Source organism: Ambystoma mexicanum, chromosome 3p (assembly GCF_040938575.1).
Source record: "Ambystoma mexicanum isolate Mex_15411 chromosome 3p, UKY_AmexF1_1, whole genome shotgun sequence".
In the NCBI taxonomy this organism is placed as follows: Eukaryota; Metazoa; Chordata; class Amphibia; order Caudata; family Ambystomatidae; genus Ambystoma; species Ambystoma mexicanum.
The window spans coordinates 1,118,288,848-1,118,310,420 of record NC_090925.1 but is presented as its reverse complement, the minus strand read 5'-3'; the positions used below and the strand labels follow the sequence as shown (position 1 = coordinate 1,118,310,420).

The 21,573-nt window shown below is 49.0% G+C and overlaps 1 protein-coding gene across 2 annotated transcripts in view; it reads right to left on the bottom strand.

Annotated features, from left to right (window-relative positions):
• Positions 1–21,573, bottom strand: part of AFF4 (ALF transcription elongation factor 4) — a 1,482,962-nt gene that overhangs the window by 432,446 nt on the left and 1,028,943 nt on the right. For both annotated transcript variants that reach the window (XM_069652488.1, XM_069652489.1), the window contains exon 14: positions 19,956–20,044. In XM_069652488.1, coding sequence (XP_069508589.1) covers positions 19,956–20,044 — 89 coding nt within the window. The remainder of the gene's footprint in view (positions 1–19,955; positions 20,045–21,573) is intronic.

Genomic DNA, 21,573 nt, shown 5'->3' with positions numbered 1-21,573 from the left:
GGTGTTTGATACAACTCCAACAGTTTTTAAGTCATTCCCCAGCAGGACTCTCCAAGGCACCTCACTTTGTACACTGACAGGTATTCTTACAGTCATATTGTTGCACTGGATGAGAGCTGGTAGTATTGGAACCATGTGGATAGGGCCTTCAGCAAGCTTAGTGGGGCCTTTGGGTGCCTTAGCAACATCCTAAGGTTTGAAAAAGGTTTCATCCACCACTGTAATGCTGGCCTGTCATGATCCCAACACAGGAATAGAGAGTCCATTCAGTAAAACTAGGGAGGCAAGGAACTTCATATCCATCTGTGGGTCAACAGTGGCTTCAAGCTTGGCGCAAGAGACATTTACCTCACTCCTAACATTGTACCCATAGGCTCATTACACTCACGTTGCTTTTCCTACCCTCAACCTGGCCGCCCCTGAGTCCATAGATCTCTCACAGTGCATTCTACAGCTGTTGCAGAGGGAGCTACTTAAGCCCCGCCTCCACCGAAGCTCTCGCTTTGCGTCTTCTCCGCTAACAGTGGGTAACGCTTCCAGCGATCTCCAACAGAACCTGTCAATAGAAGAAAGTCAAGATATCAATTTCCACAGCAACATCAACCGAATAGCAGCAGAATTGTAAAGCCTTACCGAAACAAAGTATTTTCCCAGTATTTTCCTTAGTCCGCTGTTATATTCGTAGTCTCCGCATCTTCTGTCAGAAGCTCCATAGCAGCCGCAGCATTTCTTCTCTCAGCAGCCTTTGTCTCCGGTTGCAGCATATTCTTCCTGAAGTTTTCCTCAGCGATCTCTGCATCGTCCGAAGGTATTTTCTTCAACAATTTTTCCGAAGACCTGCAAAACAAAGGTATTTAATGAATTAATAAACTTGTAAAAAAGGAAAGAAAGAAGAAGTTACATAGGTGCTTACCTGAAGTCTCAGCAAGGCTTTTCTTCGCTTATTCTTCCCACACTTGTTTCTGAAGGCAGATATTACTCCGTGTTTTTTTTTTTAAACAAACTGACATAAATTAATGTTTCCTCAAAAAGAGTATCGCTGCAGCCTTGTTGGGTAACCACGAACCCGCAAAAACTAATGAAAATTCTAGGAAGAGAGATATCTCCCACGTAGGAACCATTTAGTATCTGAAGAACTGCATATAATTATTTTCACTAAAAGACTTGGCCAAGATACCATTCGAAGTAGTTTTGGACTACTTCAGTTGAGAATTTGTTGACACCACAGCACCCTCAGATCAAAAGTCACCTACCCAACGCACCCCTGTAGAATACAGGATGGAGAGCTCCACAAAACAAAAGCACAGGTGAGACGGGTGGGTTTTTTGAAGGTACACTATATCACAATTTTAGTCTGTGGATGGGAATTACAATAGTGGTTCTGTTATAATTGTTGTTTCCACAAAAATCAGTGCCCAGACTACAGGTCCTCAGCTGAAAGGCATTACGCTCCTGCAGAGACCTATGGTAAGCGTTACATGGCCCCAGCGTCTCCAATGGCAGGAGTTTCCTGACCATACACAAGTACACTGTCGTCGTAATATTCTTTTGTGATATCTGGAATAGAATTATACACATCTAAATTCTGCTGTTCCCACAGACCCAAGGAAACTAAAGATACACTGGCTGAGACCCCAATGGGGTCTTCAGCCAATAGATTAAAGTTTCCACTTGCCATATGTACTTCACCCTCAGGGATGAAGGCTAAGGAGGCAGTGTGGACCCCTGAAGGTTTACCCTTGCATCTGGGATCCCCTTTCAGATGGTCAGATGACTCACAAGCATAACATTTTCAAAATGTTTTGAATAATTGGGGGCTTCTGCTGACCCCCCCTGGTTTGGCAGTATTACCCAAATAGTTTGTTTACAATTGTTCGAATAACAGAGGTCCGAATTGACCTTCTGCACAATTAACTGTATGGTAATTTTTATATATATAATGGGTTGGGGGTCATAATAATAATATAAGGGGATTGGGTGGGGGGTTGGAGAGGGTTTCCCCCCACATATATATCTTAATTGACTGTTTAAATTTGGTCAATTTTGCAGAAGGTCAATTGTTATTCGAACAATTGTTATTCGTACAATTCGTATACAACCGGTTTGGCACCAGAGGTTTCACTAGACTGACCTGGTTTCACAAATGGCTTACCCTTCTTATGTTTGTGGCCCTCTTTTGGATGGGAGGTTTTAGACTTCTCTTTGTCTTTCTTGTGCTGCTTTCCCTCATCCTTTTTATGAGTGGCCCCAGAATCCTTGTGAGTAGCCCTGTTGGCAACCCACAAGTCAGCAGCTTTTGCTAGCTTCATTGGATCAATCACTTTTGAGTGAGCCAAGTGCTGTCCCAGCTCAGAAGAGCAGGCATCAAAAATGGACTCCAACAAAAATAGATTTCTCATTCCTTCACTCTGTAACCCTTAACCCAACCATCTACGTTTTTCCAACATTCACACACCCAGGTAGCCCAAGGGGCACCATTAGTCTTTTTGAGGGTCCTAAACCTCTTAAGGTACTGGGAAGGAGTTTTCCCAAATCTAGCTATCAAAGCTAGCTTCACATTTTTATACTCCAATCTTTCAAATTCCCACACCTCCATTACAGCATCAGTTGTAACCTGGGTGAGCCTAGACAAAAGCCAAGGAATCAACTTATTCTCTGTGAAACCCTAAATCCCATAGTTATATTCAAAAGCACCCAGTCAATCCAAAATATCAAGTTTCACATCATACATAATCACTGCTTCTTTAGGCATGCAAGGTCTCTTTGGACTGGAAGACCTAGAAGACTCTGGGATAGAAACATTTTCAAGAGACAATTTCTTAATTTCAAGAGCATGTTGCATTTCCATTTCCCTTAGTTTGATGTCCTGATGTTTGGTTTCAGCTTGGATTTGTAATCTTTTCAACTCCAACTCCAGTCTCATTTTCTCAAGAGACACAAATTATGGACTTGGTGATGGACCTTGTGGGGTCCCTGTGGATACAGGTTGAGGCATAAGGGTAAAGAGGGGCTCTCTTCCTGCGACTCCTCTGAATCTTCTGACTCTTCAACAATATTGGAGTTAGACTCTGAATTATCACCATCATTATCTTTTTCCACATTTCGTGGTTTTAACAGGGAGATTCCCGATTTTACACATTTCTTTCAGTTGATTTACTGTTAAAACGATCTGGGCTTCCTGCCTGAAGTTATCCATATTTGGCAGGTTACAATTGCTATTCTATTGGAGCAGAGCCTTGTGAAGGTTTTTAGTTGAAAAAAAGCAAAGCAAATTCTTAGTGTAACAACTCTACAATATATCATCACTGCCTGACAGAAGTGTTAGGCAAGGTTGCATGCAGTACCCTTTGGGTGCACTACAACAACCCTGACCTCCTGGCAATAGGAACCCAACCTTTGGTATAAGTCTGTACTACGCAGGTTGGTAGCGTGTTGAGCAGCCAGGCTTATCTCAAGAGGGGTTAATGTGCGCTGTAGGGGCGCTACACAGAGATTCACAGTGACAAGTATTCAAAGAAACTCAAGGTTTCTTGAATAAACAATTTGAATTCATTAATCAATCAGTTAGAATAAGCCTTCTTCAAAAGGGAGTAACATAACAGTAACACTCAAACATACTTCACAAAATAAACACTGCTAATATTTCTAAATCACACACAAGGTTTCTTGAATAAACAATTGTTAATTTAATAGTCAGAGTAAGCCATCTTCAGAAGGGAGCAATATAAAGCAACACACAAATACACTCCAGAAATACACACTCTTAGGTTTCTAAATCATTAAGTACCCTTTTGGGATGGCCCACAGACACAACCTACACCCTCAGGAGACAATAGCTAAGGTGCTGGGGGACATTAATATATCACTGTTGCATTAAGAATAACATAGGAAAAGGTTATTAGAACATAGAAGAGAACATAAATCTTCTCAAGCAGGCAAATACTTTTGGATCCTTCAATAAGAGTCTTTCAGTGTAACAGGCTAAGCCAAAGTCAATGGGCAAAAGCCAATATGGGCTGAAGCACTTCGTTGCAGGTAAGTAAGAAAAGTCTTTGCACAATGTTTTAGAAGTCTTTGAAGAGAAAGAAGAATCAATGTAGGGCCACAAGCTGTTAGACTTGTGAAAAGTAGATTATGCAAGCAACTCTACAGAAAGATGATTTCTCTCAGACTTTACAGTACCTTTAGATTGAAGAAAAAGTGCAGCAGATGACTTCTGTTCCTGTGCAGCTCTACAGAACTCACTGTTCCTGGCCCTCAGTAGTGGGAACAAGAGGGAGGACTTATGGGGACTCCTGCACTGCAATGTCACTGCTCGCAACTGGCAAACTTCAAACAAGTGGCGTTTCAGCTCCTTGCATCTACCGCAAATAGCAACACTGCGGTTCCTGGCTGTCGAGATGGGCTTTCCTTGCTTCTGGGGTCCCGTACTCTGTGGAGTCCTGCTTCCTGGGATTCCAGAGGATCATCCTGGAGCTCTTGGCCCGCTTAAAAGGAACACACACACACTGGTGTTACTCTCCCTGGATATTCGGTTTCCAACAGCAACTCTCTGGAAATTCAACCAGCTCCGAGAAGGATGTCCAGGTGGCTTACTTTGGAGTTGGTTGGTCCCACCAACGCAAAAGGGAGAAGTCATCCTTGTAGGGGCTTCTCTGTCGATACGAATTTGGAGTTTCAGCACAGCAGCAGGGCTTCACCGGGCAAACCAACGGTCCAGGAGTTGCAGCAGGCGTTCTCTTAAAGTTCTTCTACGGTTCCTTCGTCCAGTGGTCGACTCTGCCTTCTAAGCCAAAAGCCTAGCTTTTTATTCAGTTCTCTCCCATTCATTCCAGCCTAGCTGTCCGTCATTCAGCAGGGTGGCTGTCCTTGCATGACAGGCAGCCAGCCAATCACTACAGAGTGCATTTGGATCTCCTAGGAAACTAAGCACAGGGAGTTTCGGCCACCTCCCTCACTTCCTGCCTACCCCAGACATCCTAGAGCCAGAGGCGGGCTTCAATCGTGAATCCTGCTAAAGGCAAAGCGAACAATGGAACCAAACCTGGTTTGGCGCGCAGAGTAAATCTCAAGAATGATCTTTACACAAAGAAATGGTGAAAAAAGAAGACCAGGGCCATTTTGCCAAAAATGGCACCCTTAGGTGCTTTACCGTGGCTACGAATGCAGCACGTGGTAAATGCGCATCATGGTAGTTAAACGTAAACCACTGCCACCAGCCATTCAGTGAGGAAAGGGTAAAACAAAAAGTTTAACATGAGAAGCTAGATACAGGGGATACTAGTAACCTCTCCGACACCCTATTGTGTAATAGTGTGTGCTGGGTCTAGAATGCTACAAATGTAAGTAAAGTCAATTTCACTTTACTGCTCGGGGAAAGAGTAGTTATCCCAGAGAAGGTATTTATACCTTGGGAAATCTGGAAGACTTCCCTGTGTCACTGCACTGAAGGTGCTGTGTGACATAATGTAAAAGATGATGCCTATGGAGTTTGTCATGCTCCACAACCAAAAGAAACACAAGAGTTCACAAATCACATTAAAATACATGAGAGAGTGGGAAAAAGGGTCTCACAGTCTCCAGGCTTAAAAAAAATCAAGTCCTCAAAATCCAGCAAAGTTTCTGGCGGTCTCTAAGGAGGAGGGAATTAGAACATTTCTGAGAATTCTCCCTAACAGGACAGTATTGACATTTGTATGACAAGCATTACTCACCGTAATAGTATTTCTGATGATTGTATTTGCTTAGATCACATGCTGTGCATATAGTCCGACATCCAGTGCTAACTACGGTGTATTGCATCTGGTCTTTCGAGAATCGAAAGGGGACGTCGACATGGGTATGCCTGTAACACTACCCCTAACGTGACGTGTAGTGTACCCAAAATCCCTCATGTGTCGAGGCCCCTCCGATTGTATTTTTTCAGTCATGAGGGAGCCCAATGACTATCGTGAGTGAGTACATAAAAGAGTCGAAGTAGTAAGCAGATACAATCATCAGAAATGCTATTATGGTGAGTAATGCATGGCTTCTGATGCTTGTTATTCTGCTTAGAATCATATGCTGTGCATAGAATAGCGAGCAGTACCTGGAGTTGGAGGTGGGTTGTGAGAAGGAACAGTAGAGAAAAGATGTCTTAATACTGCTTGTCCCACCCGAAAATCAGATCTAGAATGTGTGTCGAGGCAATAGTGTTTTGTAAAGGTGTGTACAGAACTCCAGGTTGCCTCTTTGCAAATGGACTCTAGGGGAACATTTGCAATGTGAGCTATGGAAGCCCCAGTGCCTCGAGTAGAATGTGCTCTAGGCTTGAAGGGCAGTTCTCTCTAAGCAAGAGAGAAACAGAGTGTGATGCATTTGACAATCCACCTTGAGATGGCTGATTCTCTACCAGCTGCCACAAACAATTGGTTTGTCTTTCTCAGTGGTTTAGTTCTGTCCAGGTAGAACAGGACTGCCCTACGCACATCTAGTGTGTGTAGGCTTCTTTCGGCCACGTTAGTGGTATTCTGGAAGAAAGTAGACAGTTCAATTGATTGGTTCACATGGAACTTGGAAATAAATGTAGGCGCCAATCGAGGGTGAGTTGCGCAGAACCACCTAATCTCCGAACTGCAACGAAGGGTCTAGAACTGAACTGAAAGGGCCTGTCGTTCACCAACTCTCCTTATAGAAGTGATAGCCACTAAGAAGGCTGTCTTACAGGTAAGATCTTTGAGACTTGCCTTATGCATAGGCTCAAAGGGAGACCCCATAAGTCTAGTCAAAACCACATTTAGGTCCCATCTAGGAGCCGGGTTAGAAATGGGGGGGGTGAATCCTTTTAACCCCTTCCATGAAAGCCTTAATAACTGGTATTTTCACCACAATACCTTCTGTTGTGACGTAGTGTAGGCTGAGAGAGTAGATAAGTGAACCTTCCAGGAATTAAAAACCAGGCCGGAGTCTAGCAGGTGAGTCAGGTACAATACAATGTGAGTATGAGAGCAGTGAATAGGACTGACAGCCTTGAAATTGCACCAGATAAAGCGTTTCCATTTACTGGAGTAGCAATATCTGGTTTTAGTTTTTCTCGCCTCCTCAAGTATGTCCATGCATCTCTGAGAGAGTCGTAGGTGCGCGAAATCAATGACCTCAGGAGAAAACCCACTAAATTCAGAGTTTGAGGGCATGGATGAAGAGTATCCCCTTTGTCTTGAGATAACATGTTGTACGGGCAAGGCAGTGTCACTGGAGGAGATCGGGACATCTCCATCGGATGGGAGAACCAGAGTTGGCGGGCCCACATGGGGGCCAGCAGTATCATGGTGACTGGTTCGTGGTGCATCTTGTGCACTATCTTGTTTAGTAGGGGAGTTGGGGGGAAAAGCGTAAACAAATTTCCCTGACCATGTTATCCAGAGACCGTTCCCCTTGGATCGGTTCTGGAGGTACCTGGAGGAGTAATCTTGGCATTAAGCGTTTTCAGAGTTGCAAACAGGTCGATTTCTGGAAACCCCATTGTGTGAAAACGTTTGAGACGATGTCTTCATGTGGTCGCCATTCGTACTCTACGGGCATTGGGAAGTCTCTGCTGAGCACGTCCGCTAGAAGATCGAGTTCCCCTGGAACGTGTTGAGACAAGAATATCCAGTGTTTGAGAGCCCATATCCAAATGTTTTGGGACAGCATGGATAGCCCTGCAAAGTGTGTGCCCCCTTGCTTGTTCAAGTAATACGTGGCTGTGGTGCTGTCTGCGAACCAGGATGGTCTTCCCCTGTAACTGTGTCTGAAAGGCTTTCAGTGCTTTGAATATGGCCGACAGCTCCAACAGGTTTATGTGGTTGGATGCTACTTCTGGGGACCACACGCCATGCGCCGTTTGCTGAAGCTGGTGAGCCCACCACCCCGTGAGAGGAGTCTGTCGTGAGGGTGGCTTCTACTGCGGGGGTGGTGAAGGTTATCCCCTTCAAGAGGTTTTCCCTCGACCACCACTGCAGAGAGAGAACAAGGACCACCAAACCTTCCCAGTGTCAGTTGGCCTGACACCACTGGCTGTTGAGCCACTCTTGCATAGGACGCATGCGCAGAAGCGCGTGAGGAACTAAATAAATGGAGGACGCCATCAATCCTAACAGTCACATGGATTTGCGTACCGTAACTTCGACCAGCAACATATTGAGGGATCTGAAACAGCATGTTTTGAACCCTCTCGTTGGAGGGGAAGTCGAGGCTGTCTTCGGTCCAAATTTTAGCCCCTAGAACTGTTTGACTTAACTGAGGTCTAGGCTGGACTTCTCGTTGATGGAGAATGCCAGGTTGAATAAGAGGTCTATCGTCTTTTGGGTATTCAGCAGGCATGTTCCGTAGGAATCCTGTTATGAGCCAGTCGTCGAGGTAAGGATAAACCGGAACAGATTCTCTCCGCAGGTGTGCTGCTGCCACTGCCAGTACCTTCATAAATACCCTTGGCGCTGAGGCAATGCTGAAGGGGAGTGCCTTTGAACTGATAATGCTTGATCAGTATCATGAACCTTCGATATTTCCTGTGTGCCAGCAACATTGAAATATGATAGTATGCATCTTTCATGTCCAGTGTTGCCATGTAATCCCCCTGTTTCAGCAGAGGGATTACCTCCTGGACCGTGACCATACAAAACTTTTGAGGTTTGACAAATTTGTTTGCTCGGCGCAAGTCTAGCACAGGGCACATGGTGAGATTCTTTTTGGGTACAAGGCAGTACACTGAATAAATACCCTTGTTTACCTGTAGAAGAGGGACAACTTCTATCGTGCCCTATTCCTGCAGGATCTCAATCTCTTGCAGCAGGATGCGTAGGTGTTCCGGCATCGGGCGTCTTGATTTGGGTGGTCTGAATTGAGGTGGTCGGCAAATCTCTCCGCAGTACAGTGGGCGACGGTCTTGAGCACCCACTGGTTTGTTATTCCCTCCCATGCATGAAGGAATTATATTAGACGTCCCCGGACCGGGGAGGTACGATAGGGGACCTGGATCTGAGGGTCATTTCTGACCTGAGACCGGGAAGCCTCTAGGAGAGCAATTCCGGCCTCTCCCCTTTCCATAGCGTTGTCCTTTAGGTGGATATGTGGTGGTGGATCCCTGTCCTGAAGACCAGTTGTTTCCTGAACCATACTGGTTCTGAGGGGAGCGAGATTGCCCGCGAAAGGAGCAACGACAATCGCCCCCTCTTTGTTGTGAAGGCCTTTGCGTAATCTGGTTTAAGGTTTTGATAGTCTCATGCTCCTTCTTAGCTATCATAAGTGCTTCATCCACGGCGTTGCCAAACAAGTTGGTCTCTTCAACCGGCTTGTTTATTAAGGCTGCTTGGGTTTCAGGCTTAAAACCAGAGTTCCCCAACTAAAGCATGCCGTTTAAGTAGTGTACCCTAGGCCAAGGTCCTTCCCGCTGTATCAGCAGCGTTCAGAGTGTTCTTAGGGATGTTGTGGTTGATTTAATAATAATAATTTAATAATAATTTTTATTATTATTTACTTGCCTTCCGATACAATTGCAAGCAGTTTATCCCGCATTGGTTCTGGGACCTCTTGAAGACCCTCTTGCAACAAATTCCACTGCACATCTGAGTAGCTAGCCAACAGAGTGGTGTTGGCTATTCGGGTGGAGAATGCAGCAGCAGTTGCGACTCTTTTTCCCAGTCCGTACAACTTTGTGCCCTCTATCAGGTGGTGCCTTCCCTGTAGACAGGTGGGATACCTGCCCTCTTTCTCGTTGTCGTAAATACCAGGGAATCTGGAGTGGCATGCTCTTTAATGTAAGGGGGGTCGGTAGGAGAAGGGCGAAACAACTTCTCTACCCTGGGATTAACCGCCCCGGTCTGGGCTGGAGTTAACAATGAAGGCGCTAGACGCCTCTTAATAGAGTTCAGTAAGGGAATGGCCTGAGTGGCACGAGGCCTTTCCTTCAGTATGTACTCTGTAAAGTCTGAATCCTGCACAGCCTCCTGTGTGGCGATTTGAAAATGTTCAGCCGCCTTCTTGAAGATGACGTTGAACGCCATTTGATCATCCACAGGTGAGGTCTGACGGACTGGGGTGGTAGGAGGGGAATCCATACACAGAGTGTCAGGGTGCGGGGAGGAGTAGGGGATGATCAAGGTTGATTATCAACTGGATGGCTGTCTTCCCAAATGTCAATGGGATCAGAAGGATCATCCATAGGGTCCCCAAAGGTATCATCATCCTGTATATAGGTATTAATAGGCACCTCATAATTTGTAAGGTCAAAAACATTATGTTCATGAGGATCCTCAAAGGTCGCCTGAAACTTAGCGATGGGCGTAAAACGAAGTTCCTCACGCGGCCTCTTGGGAGCAAACCTTTGAGAATTCAACAAACTTCTACAGTCTGTTCATGCACCCCTCAAATTTCTCCCTGGTCCATGATGAACCACAGTCGTCCAGGGGAGGAAAGGGATCGTCTTGACAAATTTCCTTTTCAGAAAGTCGGGAAAGTCATGATTTTCCTTCTAAAGTCTAGGATAAAGACACAGGGCTTTCAGAGTAGCCTTTTCGAGGCTCTGGGCGTTCTGACGCGTATTCAGACACGTCTCTAGGCCATTCTTTCTGTTTCGACGTCTGTTTCAACAGTTCCTTTTGTTTAACCACCGAAGTGATCCTCGTGATACTATCGCTGATGCTCAGGGCTTCAGGGAGGTGTGGCAGTTGAGCCTGTGGCTGTGCATTGGATTTCAGCACCACTGGGGCTTTAAGCAGTGTCATAGCCTTCTTCTGAAGCGTCTCGGTGGCCGCATGTGATTTGGTGCTAGCGCCCTTGCTTTTGGATTACCCGGACGCATGCCGCTGACGCGGTTCCGGGGAGGTCTACCGATCATGAGGATCAGCGGGCAACACCAAAATATCCGACCTGCCCGTTGGCGCTTTGGAGCGCTTCGCTTTCACCGCTGAAGCAGAACCGTGGGTTGTGTGTTTGGAGTAGGAAATGGGTTCGTCCCTGTCGCCAGGATGTATCGTCCCAATAGCAGGACCCACGTTGTACCTATTGGGGCTGGGGACGGACGCGGCGGAACGAGAACTTTCTGCGGTAAGGTCGAGGGCCTCCGACGTGGAGCCTTGGTCATTGCTAATCCCCTCGTCACGCTCGGCGGCGATGGAATTAATTTCGGCCTGCGACATACTGTAGGCCGCCCACTGCTTCAAACGGCATACTTTAAGAGTCTTAGGGCATAGGAGTTAACAGGCCGCTTCGTTGTGTTCGAGGGGAAGACAATTGTTGCATCGACGGTGCCCGTCTTTCCACAGGTATTTCACCTTACAGAAAGGGCAAAATCTAAATTGAGTCCTGTCCATAGCACAGGATATTGCTAGCGACGACAAACCCAAGGGAACAAAAAGGGGCGAAGGAAATGCATTCTTGAAAAGAACATAGCCACCCCGACCCCACTCTCCCTACTGTAAAGGGCAGCCAGAGGGACCGGCCACGTGGTAGACAGCGCTGAACGGATCAACCGCTGTCAAAATCCATCGTCAGCAGTCTTCGGCAGCGGCACAGAAATAATCAGCCGTCAAAGAGAGTGACAATGAGAATAAACTACCAAAGGTCGAGAGATGATAATAATGCAATGTTTATGAAGAGCTCCGCATTAGGGCGACCATATAGCTGGGTGGAAAAAAGCTCTTCTTCGGTTCTTTCGTTCCAGTGGTCGACTCTGCTTTCCAGTCCAAGAGACTCGCCTTTTAAACATTTCTCTCCCTTTCATTCCAGCCTAGCTGTTACTCACCCAGCAGGTGGGCTGTACTTGCCGGACAGTCAGCCAGCCAATCACACCAGAGTACATCTGGGTTCCTAGCAGACTAAGCACAGGGAGTTTGGGGCATCACCCTCACTTCCTGCCCACCCCAGACACTCGGTCTTCAGTCCTGATGCCCGCTAAAGGCACACAAACAAAGAGACCAAACCTGGTTTGGCGCGCAGAGACAAACTCTAGAAGGACCTTTCCAAAAACAAACAACGAAAAAAGAAAACCGGGACCTGGTTAAACAAAGAGGCTTAAGGCGCCATCTTTAAAAACCCGGCTCCCGTGAATTTTAGCTACCGGTGTTCGCGGTCGGGAAAAATCATAGTAGTGCGTTGTAAAACTACTGCCACCAGCCTTTTCAATAAGAAAGGGTAGCATTTTACTGCTACATGAGTATTTAGACACAAGTGATACTATGTAACCCATCCAGCACTCCATTGTAAGATGGTGGTTGCTGGGTCTAGGAATTTGGAAAGACTAGTAATTTCAATTTCACTTTCCAATATCTGGGAAACAGTAGTTCATCCCAGAGAAGGTATTTAAACCTTTGGGAAGTCTAAATGACATCCCTGTGTCACTGCACTGAAGGTGCTGTGTAACATACATGAAAAGATGATGCCTATGGAGTCACCTAAAACTCCATAATCAAAGAACACAAGTGTCAAACGCTCATCAAAATACATGAAAGTTGGAAAAAAGGCTCACACTCTTTCCAGGTTAAAAAATCAAGTCCTTAAAATACAGCAAAGTTGCTGGGAGTCCCTAAAGGTGAAGGGAATTAGCACATTTATGAGAATTCTCCCCAACACTAACACAATTTAATGATGATGCCTATGGAGTTCGACTCCAATCTCAAAAGAAAAAGAGAATAAATCACATTAAAATTACATGAGAGATAAAAAGTCCTAAAGTCCAGTAAAAGAGCTGGGCGTCTCTAAGGTAGAAGGGAATTTAACACATTTCTGAGAATTTTCCCCAATAATGAGGAATGCCCCTGCTTGCCGCACGGGGTAGAGGTTGTGGCGTTGAGCCACGCCGCCAGTCTATTGTGTCGATCCTTGATGGTGCGTTTGGAGAATTCAAGGCAAATCTCGCAATCTGCTTCTTTGTGAATCAGATGAAGACAGAGGTAGTGGGAGTGTTTGTCCTCCACAAAAACGTTCCTTAGTCCGCAACTGGAGCAGAGCTTGAAGAGAGAAGGAACAAGTTACTTACCTGTAACTTGTTCTCCAGCATGGGTCTGGCATTGATTCACATGCTCATGAATATTCCCCGTCGTCAGGCTGGGAATCCTCGGTAAAGAAAAAACCAGTATCAGTTTTGTTTCTGATCTGTCTTTCGTAGTAGTAACCAATCACTGGTCTCTGCGTCATACTGACCACAGCCAATGACTGCCCTCTACCTAAGCACCGCCTCTGGAAGCCATCTTCAGATTTGGAAGCACGTGAAGTGGCAGTATGACCAAGTGAAGAGCCGCAGAGGGGTAGGCGGGAGGGTTTGCATGTGAATCCATGCCAGACCCATGCTGGAGAACAACAGTTACAGGTAAGTAACTTGTTCCTTCTCCAGCATGGGGTCTGGCATGGATTCACATGCTCATGAATAAAGAATACATAGCAGTACACACATGCACAACCACGGGAGGTGGCAAAGGCTCAACATTAAGCATTAAATCAAACTCAACATTAAGCATCTTACCTCCTCACCAGGCTCAACTCAGGCGAACAGGTTGCGCAGCACTGCTTGGCCGACCCTGGACTCCTCCCTGGAATCCCGATCGACGCAGTAGAATTTCGTGAAGGTGTGCGTCGACCTCCACGTAGCAGCCCTGCATATGTCCAGCAGGGGCACACCAGAAAGGAACGCCGTGGTAGCTGCGATCGCTCTGGTGGAATGGGCTCTCAAGACGGCCAGGCAGCGGTCGGTTTGCCAACCGATGACAGTACATGATACAGCTGGAGAGCCATCTGGAAATGGAAGCCTTCGAGAGAGCCTTCCCCTGATTGACAGGTCCAAAGTTCACAAAGAGTTGTGACGTCTTCCGAAAAAACTTTGTGCGGTCCACGTAGAACTTCAGCGCTCTAGCCACATCCAGCGAGTGCAAAGTCCTCTCAGCCGGCGACAAAGGCGACGGGAAGAACACAGGCAACACCAAGGGTTCGTTGAGATGGAAGTCCGATGGTACCTTGGGCATGAAGGAGGGGTGCGTCCTGAGCACTACCCTCGTGTCGTGAAAAGTCAAGTACGGGGCCTTGCAGGAAAGGGCCTGGATCTCTCCCAACCGTCGTGCGGAGGTGATGGCCACAAGAAACGCTGTTTTCCACGACAGAAACTTCAACGGGGCGGAGTGCAGAGGCTCGAACGGAGGTCCCATGAGCTTGGTCAGCACCACGTTGAGCTCCCACGCCGGGGCCGGAGCCTTCACCGGCGGGAACGATCTGAACAGTCCCTTCATGAACTCTTTCACCAGACGATGAGACCACAAGGACGTCCGCCCCGTGGTTCTGGTGTATCGGGAGATCGCAGCAAGATGAATCTTGAGGGACGCGTGTGCCAGTCCAGCTTTGGCCAGCGTCAGCAGGTACGGCAGTACCTGGGGGGCCGTAATCCGTAGAGGGTTAATCTTCTGTGCGTGGCACCAGACAGAGAACCTCTTCCATTTGTGTCCGTAGCATTTAAGAGTCGAGGACGCCCTGGCCTTTGCAAGAACCTCTCTGCAGTCGGCCGGTATGTCGTATCCTCCAAACTCTAGCGCTGCAGGAGCCAGGCCTGCAAGTTCAGCGATTTCGGATCGTGGTGGAGGATGGCGCCTCCTTCCCTGGAGAGTAGATCCGCGTCCACCGGCAGCTTGATTGGCGGGGACGTTGACAAGTCCAGAAGGTCCGGGAACCATATCTGCCTCGGCCACGCAGGTGCGACGAGGATCATCCTGCACTGTGACCTCTTGAGCTGGTTGACGAGCCGGATTAGCAGTGGCAAAGGAGGGAACGCGTAGAGGAACAGGCCCTCCCAGGGGAACGAGAAAGCATCGCCCATGCTCCTCGCCTGGGGAAACCTGCTGGCGAACCTCCGGCACTTGGAGTTCGTCGCCGTCGCGAACAGGTCGATCTGGGGTGTGCCCCACCGTCGGAAGAGGCGATCCACTAGATCCTGCCGTAGTTCCCACTCGTGGCACGAGCGCAGCTCCCTGCTGAGTGAGTCGGTGATGGTGTTTTTTATCCCTGCCAGATGAAACGGCACCAGAAACATCCTTTGGGCGACGGCCCAATGCCACAGGTCCTGCGCCTCCTTGGACAGTGCTGGGGACCTGGTTCCGCCCTGTTTCCTGATGTAAAACATGGTGGTGGTGTTGTCGGTGAAGATCCTCACCACCTTGCCCTTGAGGGACGGAAGGAAGGACCTGAGGGCCCAGAACACTGCACGGAGCTCCAGGACTTTGATATGGAGGGACTTCTCCGTCGGGAGCCAAAGGCTTCTCGCGTGCAGATTTTCGGTGTGCGCTCCCCACCCTTCCAGGGAGGCATCCGTGGTCACTGTCTCCGGGTGGTCTGGGGTCCGGAAGTCCATGCCCGCCGTCAGATGCGCACGGGTGCCCCACCACCGGACCGCTCGGCGGAAACTCTCGTTGAGTGTGATCCTCTCCTCGAAGCCGCCCGTCGTTTGGATCCAGCGTGCGTCCAGGAACTCCTGCAACGGGCGCATCCGGAGCCTGCACATGGGAATGAGGTAGATGCAAGAAGACATCATTCCGAGGAGGGACTTGATGGACCTCACCTTGGCCGCGTCGGAAGCCAACATCTGCTGTACCTTGCCCAGGATGGACCTGGTCCTTTCCTCCGACGGGGAGGCCAGAAGGGACACTGTGTCGAGCTTCGCTCCCAGAAACAGTGCGTTTTGCGTGGGTACCAGGTGGGACTTGGCGTACTTCACGGAGAATCCCAGGTCCGTGAGAAGTTGGACGGTCCTTGCCGTGCGCTCCACGGCGAGCTCCCTCGTCTTGGCTCGGATGAGCCAGTCGTCCAGGTAGGGCTAGACGTGGATCCCCTCGCGGCGCAGCTGCGCCGCCACCGGTGCAAGGCACTTGGTGAATACCCTGGGTGCCGACCGTAGTCCGAAGGGGAGGGCTTTGAACTGGTAGTGACGCCCTTGGACCACAAACCTGAGGAATTTTCGGTGCCCCTTTAGGATGGGAATATGGAAGTAGGCATCCTCCAAATCCAGCGACGACAGGAAGTCTCCTTCCTCCAGCTGACCCAGGACGTGCTGGAGGGTGACCATCCGGAACTTCTGCACCTTGATGAACTTGTTCAGACGTCGCAGGTCTAGGATGGGGCGCCATCCTCCCGTCTTCTTCTTCACGAGGAAGTATCTCGAGTAAACTCCGGAGCCCCGAAGCCTCTTTGGGACGAGTTCGATGGCGCCCTTCCTGAGCATCGCCCTTACCTCCAGGAGAAGCTGAGGGACGTGAAGCTCTTTCCTGGCCACGGGGGGGACGCGCGGGCACCTTCTTTGAAACTCGAGCACGTGGCCCCGGGCTAAGGCGTCCAGCACCCAACGGTCGGTGGAGATGGACTCCCACACGCTGACGAAGCTCGCCAGCCAGCCTCCCACCGGGGTGCTTCGGTGGGGGCCCGACCCCACGGCCGGTTCAATCCTGTTTCGACGAGGCTTTGCCGCCTTGACCTCCTTGGCGACGACGGCGGGGTCAGCCAGACTTGCCTCATCCTCTGTAGGCCTCCTGAGACGAGCGGGCCGCTTGACGGTAGGTGGAGAAACCGCCGCCGGAACCTTTGGAGGCGCCCTTTCCTCCGCTGCTCCGAAAGGGCGTCCGTCGTTGCTGCAGAACCCCAAGGGCCCGGGCCGTCTCAGTGTCCGCTTTAATGGCCAGGGAGTCGTCCACTGTTTTCCCAAACAGGTTGTTCCCATCGAACGGCATGTCCAGGACTCTGGTCTGTACGTTTTGACGGAAGTCCGTAGCCTTGAGCCATCCACGCCGCCTAAGGCACACGCCGTTGCCCAACTGGCGAAACCCAGTGTCGACGATGTCCGTCGCAATAGTGATGGCGTGGTCCGACGCCACCTCACCTTCCTGTAGGATCTCCAGGGCATCCGCCCTCTTGACGTCCGGTAGGAAGTCCAGCAGGGGAGCCAGTTTGTACCATAGCTCCCTGTCGTAGCGGGCCACGATAGCCAAGGCGTTGGCCGCTTTAATCGTCGTCGCTGCAGACGAGATGACCTTGCGTCCCATAGCTTCCAATTTCTTTCCCTCGCCATCCGGTGGGGAAGTCGATGTGGAGGCCGCACCCCCCCCCCCCCCCCGCTTTCTTCCTGGCCGCCGCGGAGACGACGGAGTCCGGGGTAGGCTGCGCCCGGAGGCACAGGGGGGCCGCGTCCGGGACCCGGTACTTCTTCTCGTACCGGTCTCTTCTAGCTGGCGTCGTGGAAGGGTTCTTGAGGAGGACGAGGCCCTCATCCCAAATGTCGTCCAGTAGAGGCACCGCGAGGACCGTCTTCCTCTTGGCCTCGCGCCGTTGATAAAGGAATCCTTCCTTTTTCTTCTCCTCAGGGCAGAGTTGGAAAAGCTCGGAGTGGAACGATCCAATCTCGTCGGGCGGAGAAGCCCTGGTGGGAGGCGACGAGGGTAGATCCTAGTCGTCCATGCCCGTCGCTGCCGTGTCAGTCCCCGTATCATCCCCTCGGGTGGACGGGGCGCGACGGCTGGACGGGGCGCGACGGCTGAAAAGGAGGTGGAGGGTGAATCCTCCTTTTCTTGGGCGGGGAACACCAGAAGGTCCCGGTTCAGGATCCCCCGACGGGAGAGGTTCCTCCGTCGGCAACGGTAGTCTCGTCCTTATCTCTGAGCATAAGGACTGTATAGCCAACAAAATGGCCGCCGATTTGTCTTGCGGCGCTGGCAGAGGGGAATCCGACGGGCGATCAGGGGCCCCGTCGGCACCCTCGACGATGTCGTCGTCACCCGCGTCAGGATCCATCCCGACGGGCCGGTCTTCTTCCACGCCAAGGCCGTGGCTTAAGACCTCGATCAGCTCCTCCTCCGAGGTTGAAGCCGAATCTACGACGACGCCCTGCCCCCCCTTTTTCTTCCCCGCCGGGGATTTCACGGGGGTCCTATCGATGGGCACAAAAGAGGACTCCCTCCCAGGTGGCAGGGAGACTCTGAGCCCTGAGGTCGCCACCACTGGTGTAGCCTCCACATGCTGAGCCAGGGTCGCCGCAACAGTATCGATAGAGGGCTTGGCCGGATGATTAAGGCCTTCACCACCTTAGGTGCGCTCACCGCCTTATCCTTGAGGGGGGGGGACACTGCCTCGCTCCCCCTCCGATGGGGCCTTCGAGCTCGACCGGGGCCTCTCCAGGAGCTTTGCCGGGTCCTCGCCCTTCCTCTTACCCGGCCCAGAGCGTTGGCTCGTGGCTGAAGGTGCCGGGGAGGGTGCGCCCTGCCTGGCGCCCGTAGAGCCCGACCGTTCGGCGCTCCCGGTGCCAGCGGACTCGCTGTGCTTGGCCTTGTGTTGGACCCCCGTCGCCGGGGCGTCCTCAAAGGTCTTAGAAGACCGCTCGGATTTCTTCCTCTTCTTCTTGCCTGACGGGCTCTTCCCTTCCAGCCAGTTGGCGAGACGTTGATGGCGGTCCTTCATGGTCCGCTCCGACATGTTGCCGCAAAACGCAAAGTCCTTCTCCACGTGCATCTTGTCCTCATGTAAGCAGTAGAGACAAAAGGAGTGTTCGTCCTCCTTAAAGACGTTCTGCAGCTGGCATCCAGGGCAGACCCTGAACAGCTTTCCGGGCGTCGAGCTTCCCTTCTCCTGGGCCATGTCCGGGCCTGAAAAGCTTCTGGAGTCCTCCAAAGCGTAGCTCGACGAAATCTTCACCCTTGAGGGGCGCAGACGAATCCGACACGGGTCCCCGTTGATCGGATGGAGAGTCGGTGGAGCTTGAGGCTCTTTTGACCGAAAAAAACGAAGTTTTTGAGCAAAAAACGTGAAAAAATAGCACTAACGCTCGAGAGCAATAGCACCAGGATCCCAACACATGAACGTGCGGTAAAAATCTGAAGATGGCTGCCAGAGGCGGTGCTTAGGTAGAGGGCAGTCATTGGCTGTGGTCAGTATGACGCAGAGACCAGTGATTGGTTACTACTACGAAAGACAGATCAGAAACGAAACTGATACTGGTTTTTTCTTTACCGAGGATTCCCAGCCTGACGACGGGGAATATCCATGAGCATGTGAATCCATGCCAGACCCCATGCTGGAGAACATCCATTGTCCTTCGACTCCGACATGGTCTGGCGGTGTAGGCCTGATGGCCCTCTGGAATCTTCGATGAACTCAACTATTCTTGGCCTGGAGGGGCAAAGAAAGATGCCAACAAACGGATCCCTGCTTGCTGGTCGAAAGCACGAAAGAGCACACAGGCTCTATTTGACAAAATTTTGAAATTTTAACAAAATAAACCTCAAACACGCAGGAACAATTCTACGGCGCAAAACATAAGGACTCCCAACACTTGAACGTGCAGTAAACATCTGAAGATGGCTTAGGGAGAGGGCAGTCATTGGCTGGGGAAAGTATGACCCAGAGCTCAGTGATTGGTTTATAAGAGAAAGACAGTTTTTAAGAGAAAGTGAAACTTTTTTTTTTTAACAAGGATTCCCGGCCTGACGACAGGGAATATTCATGTTAATGTTAAAGGACATTTGTAGCGTGCACTGTCACCACCGGAGTGGTCCCCTGGCGCTCTGGCGGCTCTGAAAGAGCGAGGGGGGTGGCAGTGCATGTGCATGAGCATGTGAATCCATGCCAGACCCCATGCTGGAGAAGAGTTATTACAAAAAAGACTAAACGCCATAAGAACACAATGAACAGTATTTCAACTAAACAGCTAGGCGGATAAAAAGGGACTAGTGTCTGCAGCAGGGTCATTTAAATGAGGGTGCGTAATGGGAGGCCATCAAACAACCAATACTAAACTCTACAATTGCGTTGTGTAGCATTCTTAGAGACGTTTTATGACCTAGACGGGTGAAGGACCAGGCTTCTCAATGAGTTGGGAAGGAGAAAGATCAGCTTTACAGACTAGGGAAAAACCAGTTTGTTGCACATGTAATTTCTTAAACGCTGATAAGCAGACACACAAATAAAATGGTTTCGAAACATACTCTCTGTTATTTGCGGTCTTGTGGCTTGACAAGTTCTTTTCGTCCAATTTTGGTTTTTTGCTCTCACTTCCTCGAATTTCTTCATCATTCTGAAAGAAGTAGGGCACATATTAATTGATGCAACATTCACATTTTTCAAGCATTTGAATCTTTTGTGTCCATGAATTCTCACTTCACAACTTGACAGATTATGCCATAAAATAGGATAAAGCAAATCCCTTTATCTGGACATCAAGAGCACAACTTTTCTGGACATTGTCCTGTGAAGATGGATTTCTAGAATCTGGCCTTGTGGACCGATTTTAGGAGGCCACCCTAGTTCGAGTTAACAGAAAACTCAGAGTTGCCAAAACCTAATCAACATATGTGGATGAGCAGTAAAACATGCATTACTTAACGTAATAGCATTTCTGATGATTGTATCTGCTTAGATTAACATGATGTGCATAAAGTCCGACATCTAATGTTAATCGATCGCGGAGTATTGCATCTTTCTTTTGAGGATCGAAAGGGGACATCGACATGGGCCTGTCTGTAACACTATCCCTAACGTGACATGTAGTGCTAACTAGATAGAACAGAATAATTTGGAACTATGTTGTTTTACAGAGACCTGGGGCTCCAGCGCAGATGGCTCTGTTCTCAATTTAGCTATTCCTTCAGGATATGCTATGACTAGAAAGGACAGACTGGAAGGTAGAGATGGAGGCGTAGCTTTTATTTTTAAAGATGCTCTCTCCATCTGGAAATGCCCAGGACAATTGATAGAGTATCGACTCTCTACATATAAAAGTTGGTATGAATGTAGAGGCCACTGTCAATATTCTATAGATATATAGCCCCCCGCACAGAAAACAATCCGGGTATCCTGGTAGAGGCCCTTAACAATTATCTGTTACCTTTATTGAAGCTCTCCTCAAAATTTGTATCCTAATTATTGACTAGGGGAAGCACACGTTCATTATGCAGCTGACCTACAACAGTCCTTATCAGACATAGGCTTCGAACAGCAAGTATCTGATCCTATGCATGCGCTGGGTCACACTTTGGACTGGCTTTCGGTTCTGAATATTGCATGCCAAAATGTCTTTACCTCACCTTGCCCATGGTCTAACCATGTTTTTGTTCACTTCTCTCTCTCAGTACTGTTTCCAGTGAAAATAAATAATTTGAAACGCGCTATTCTGACACGTAATTTGAAACATCTTACCTTGTCTAATATCTAACCGCTGCTGGACACAGCTCTTCATGCCATGTCACATTGCCTAGCTTCAAATATGACCTATTTCTAACACATTAGCACTGCTGAAGTAAAAAAACAAAAGAAAAAGACGATGGTTATAAAAGTCAACCCTGGTTATCGGCTGAGTTTTGAAAACTAAAATCCCAAAACTTGAAGGCATTTTAAATCAGGAAAGCTTCCCCGAGTTCAGCTTCTTGAACAGCTTATAAAAACCTAGCCAAGTCGTACAAATCAGCCATTTTGCAAACAAAAGAATTTCCATAATACTAGAATTTCAAATGCAGTCGGATGTAAAGGACATTTTTAAAATTTCAAAAGAGCAGGAGACAGTCCCGCAAGTCAGCCGACCAATTAGTAGTAAAAGACGCCAAGTGG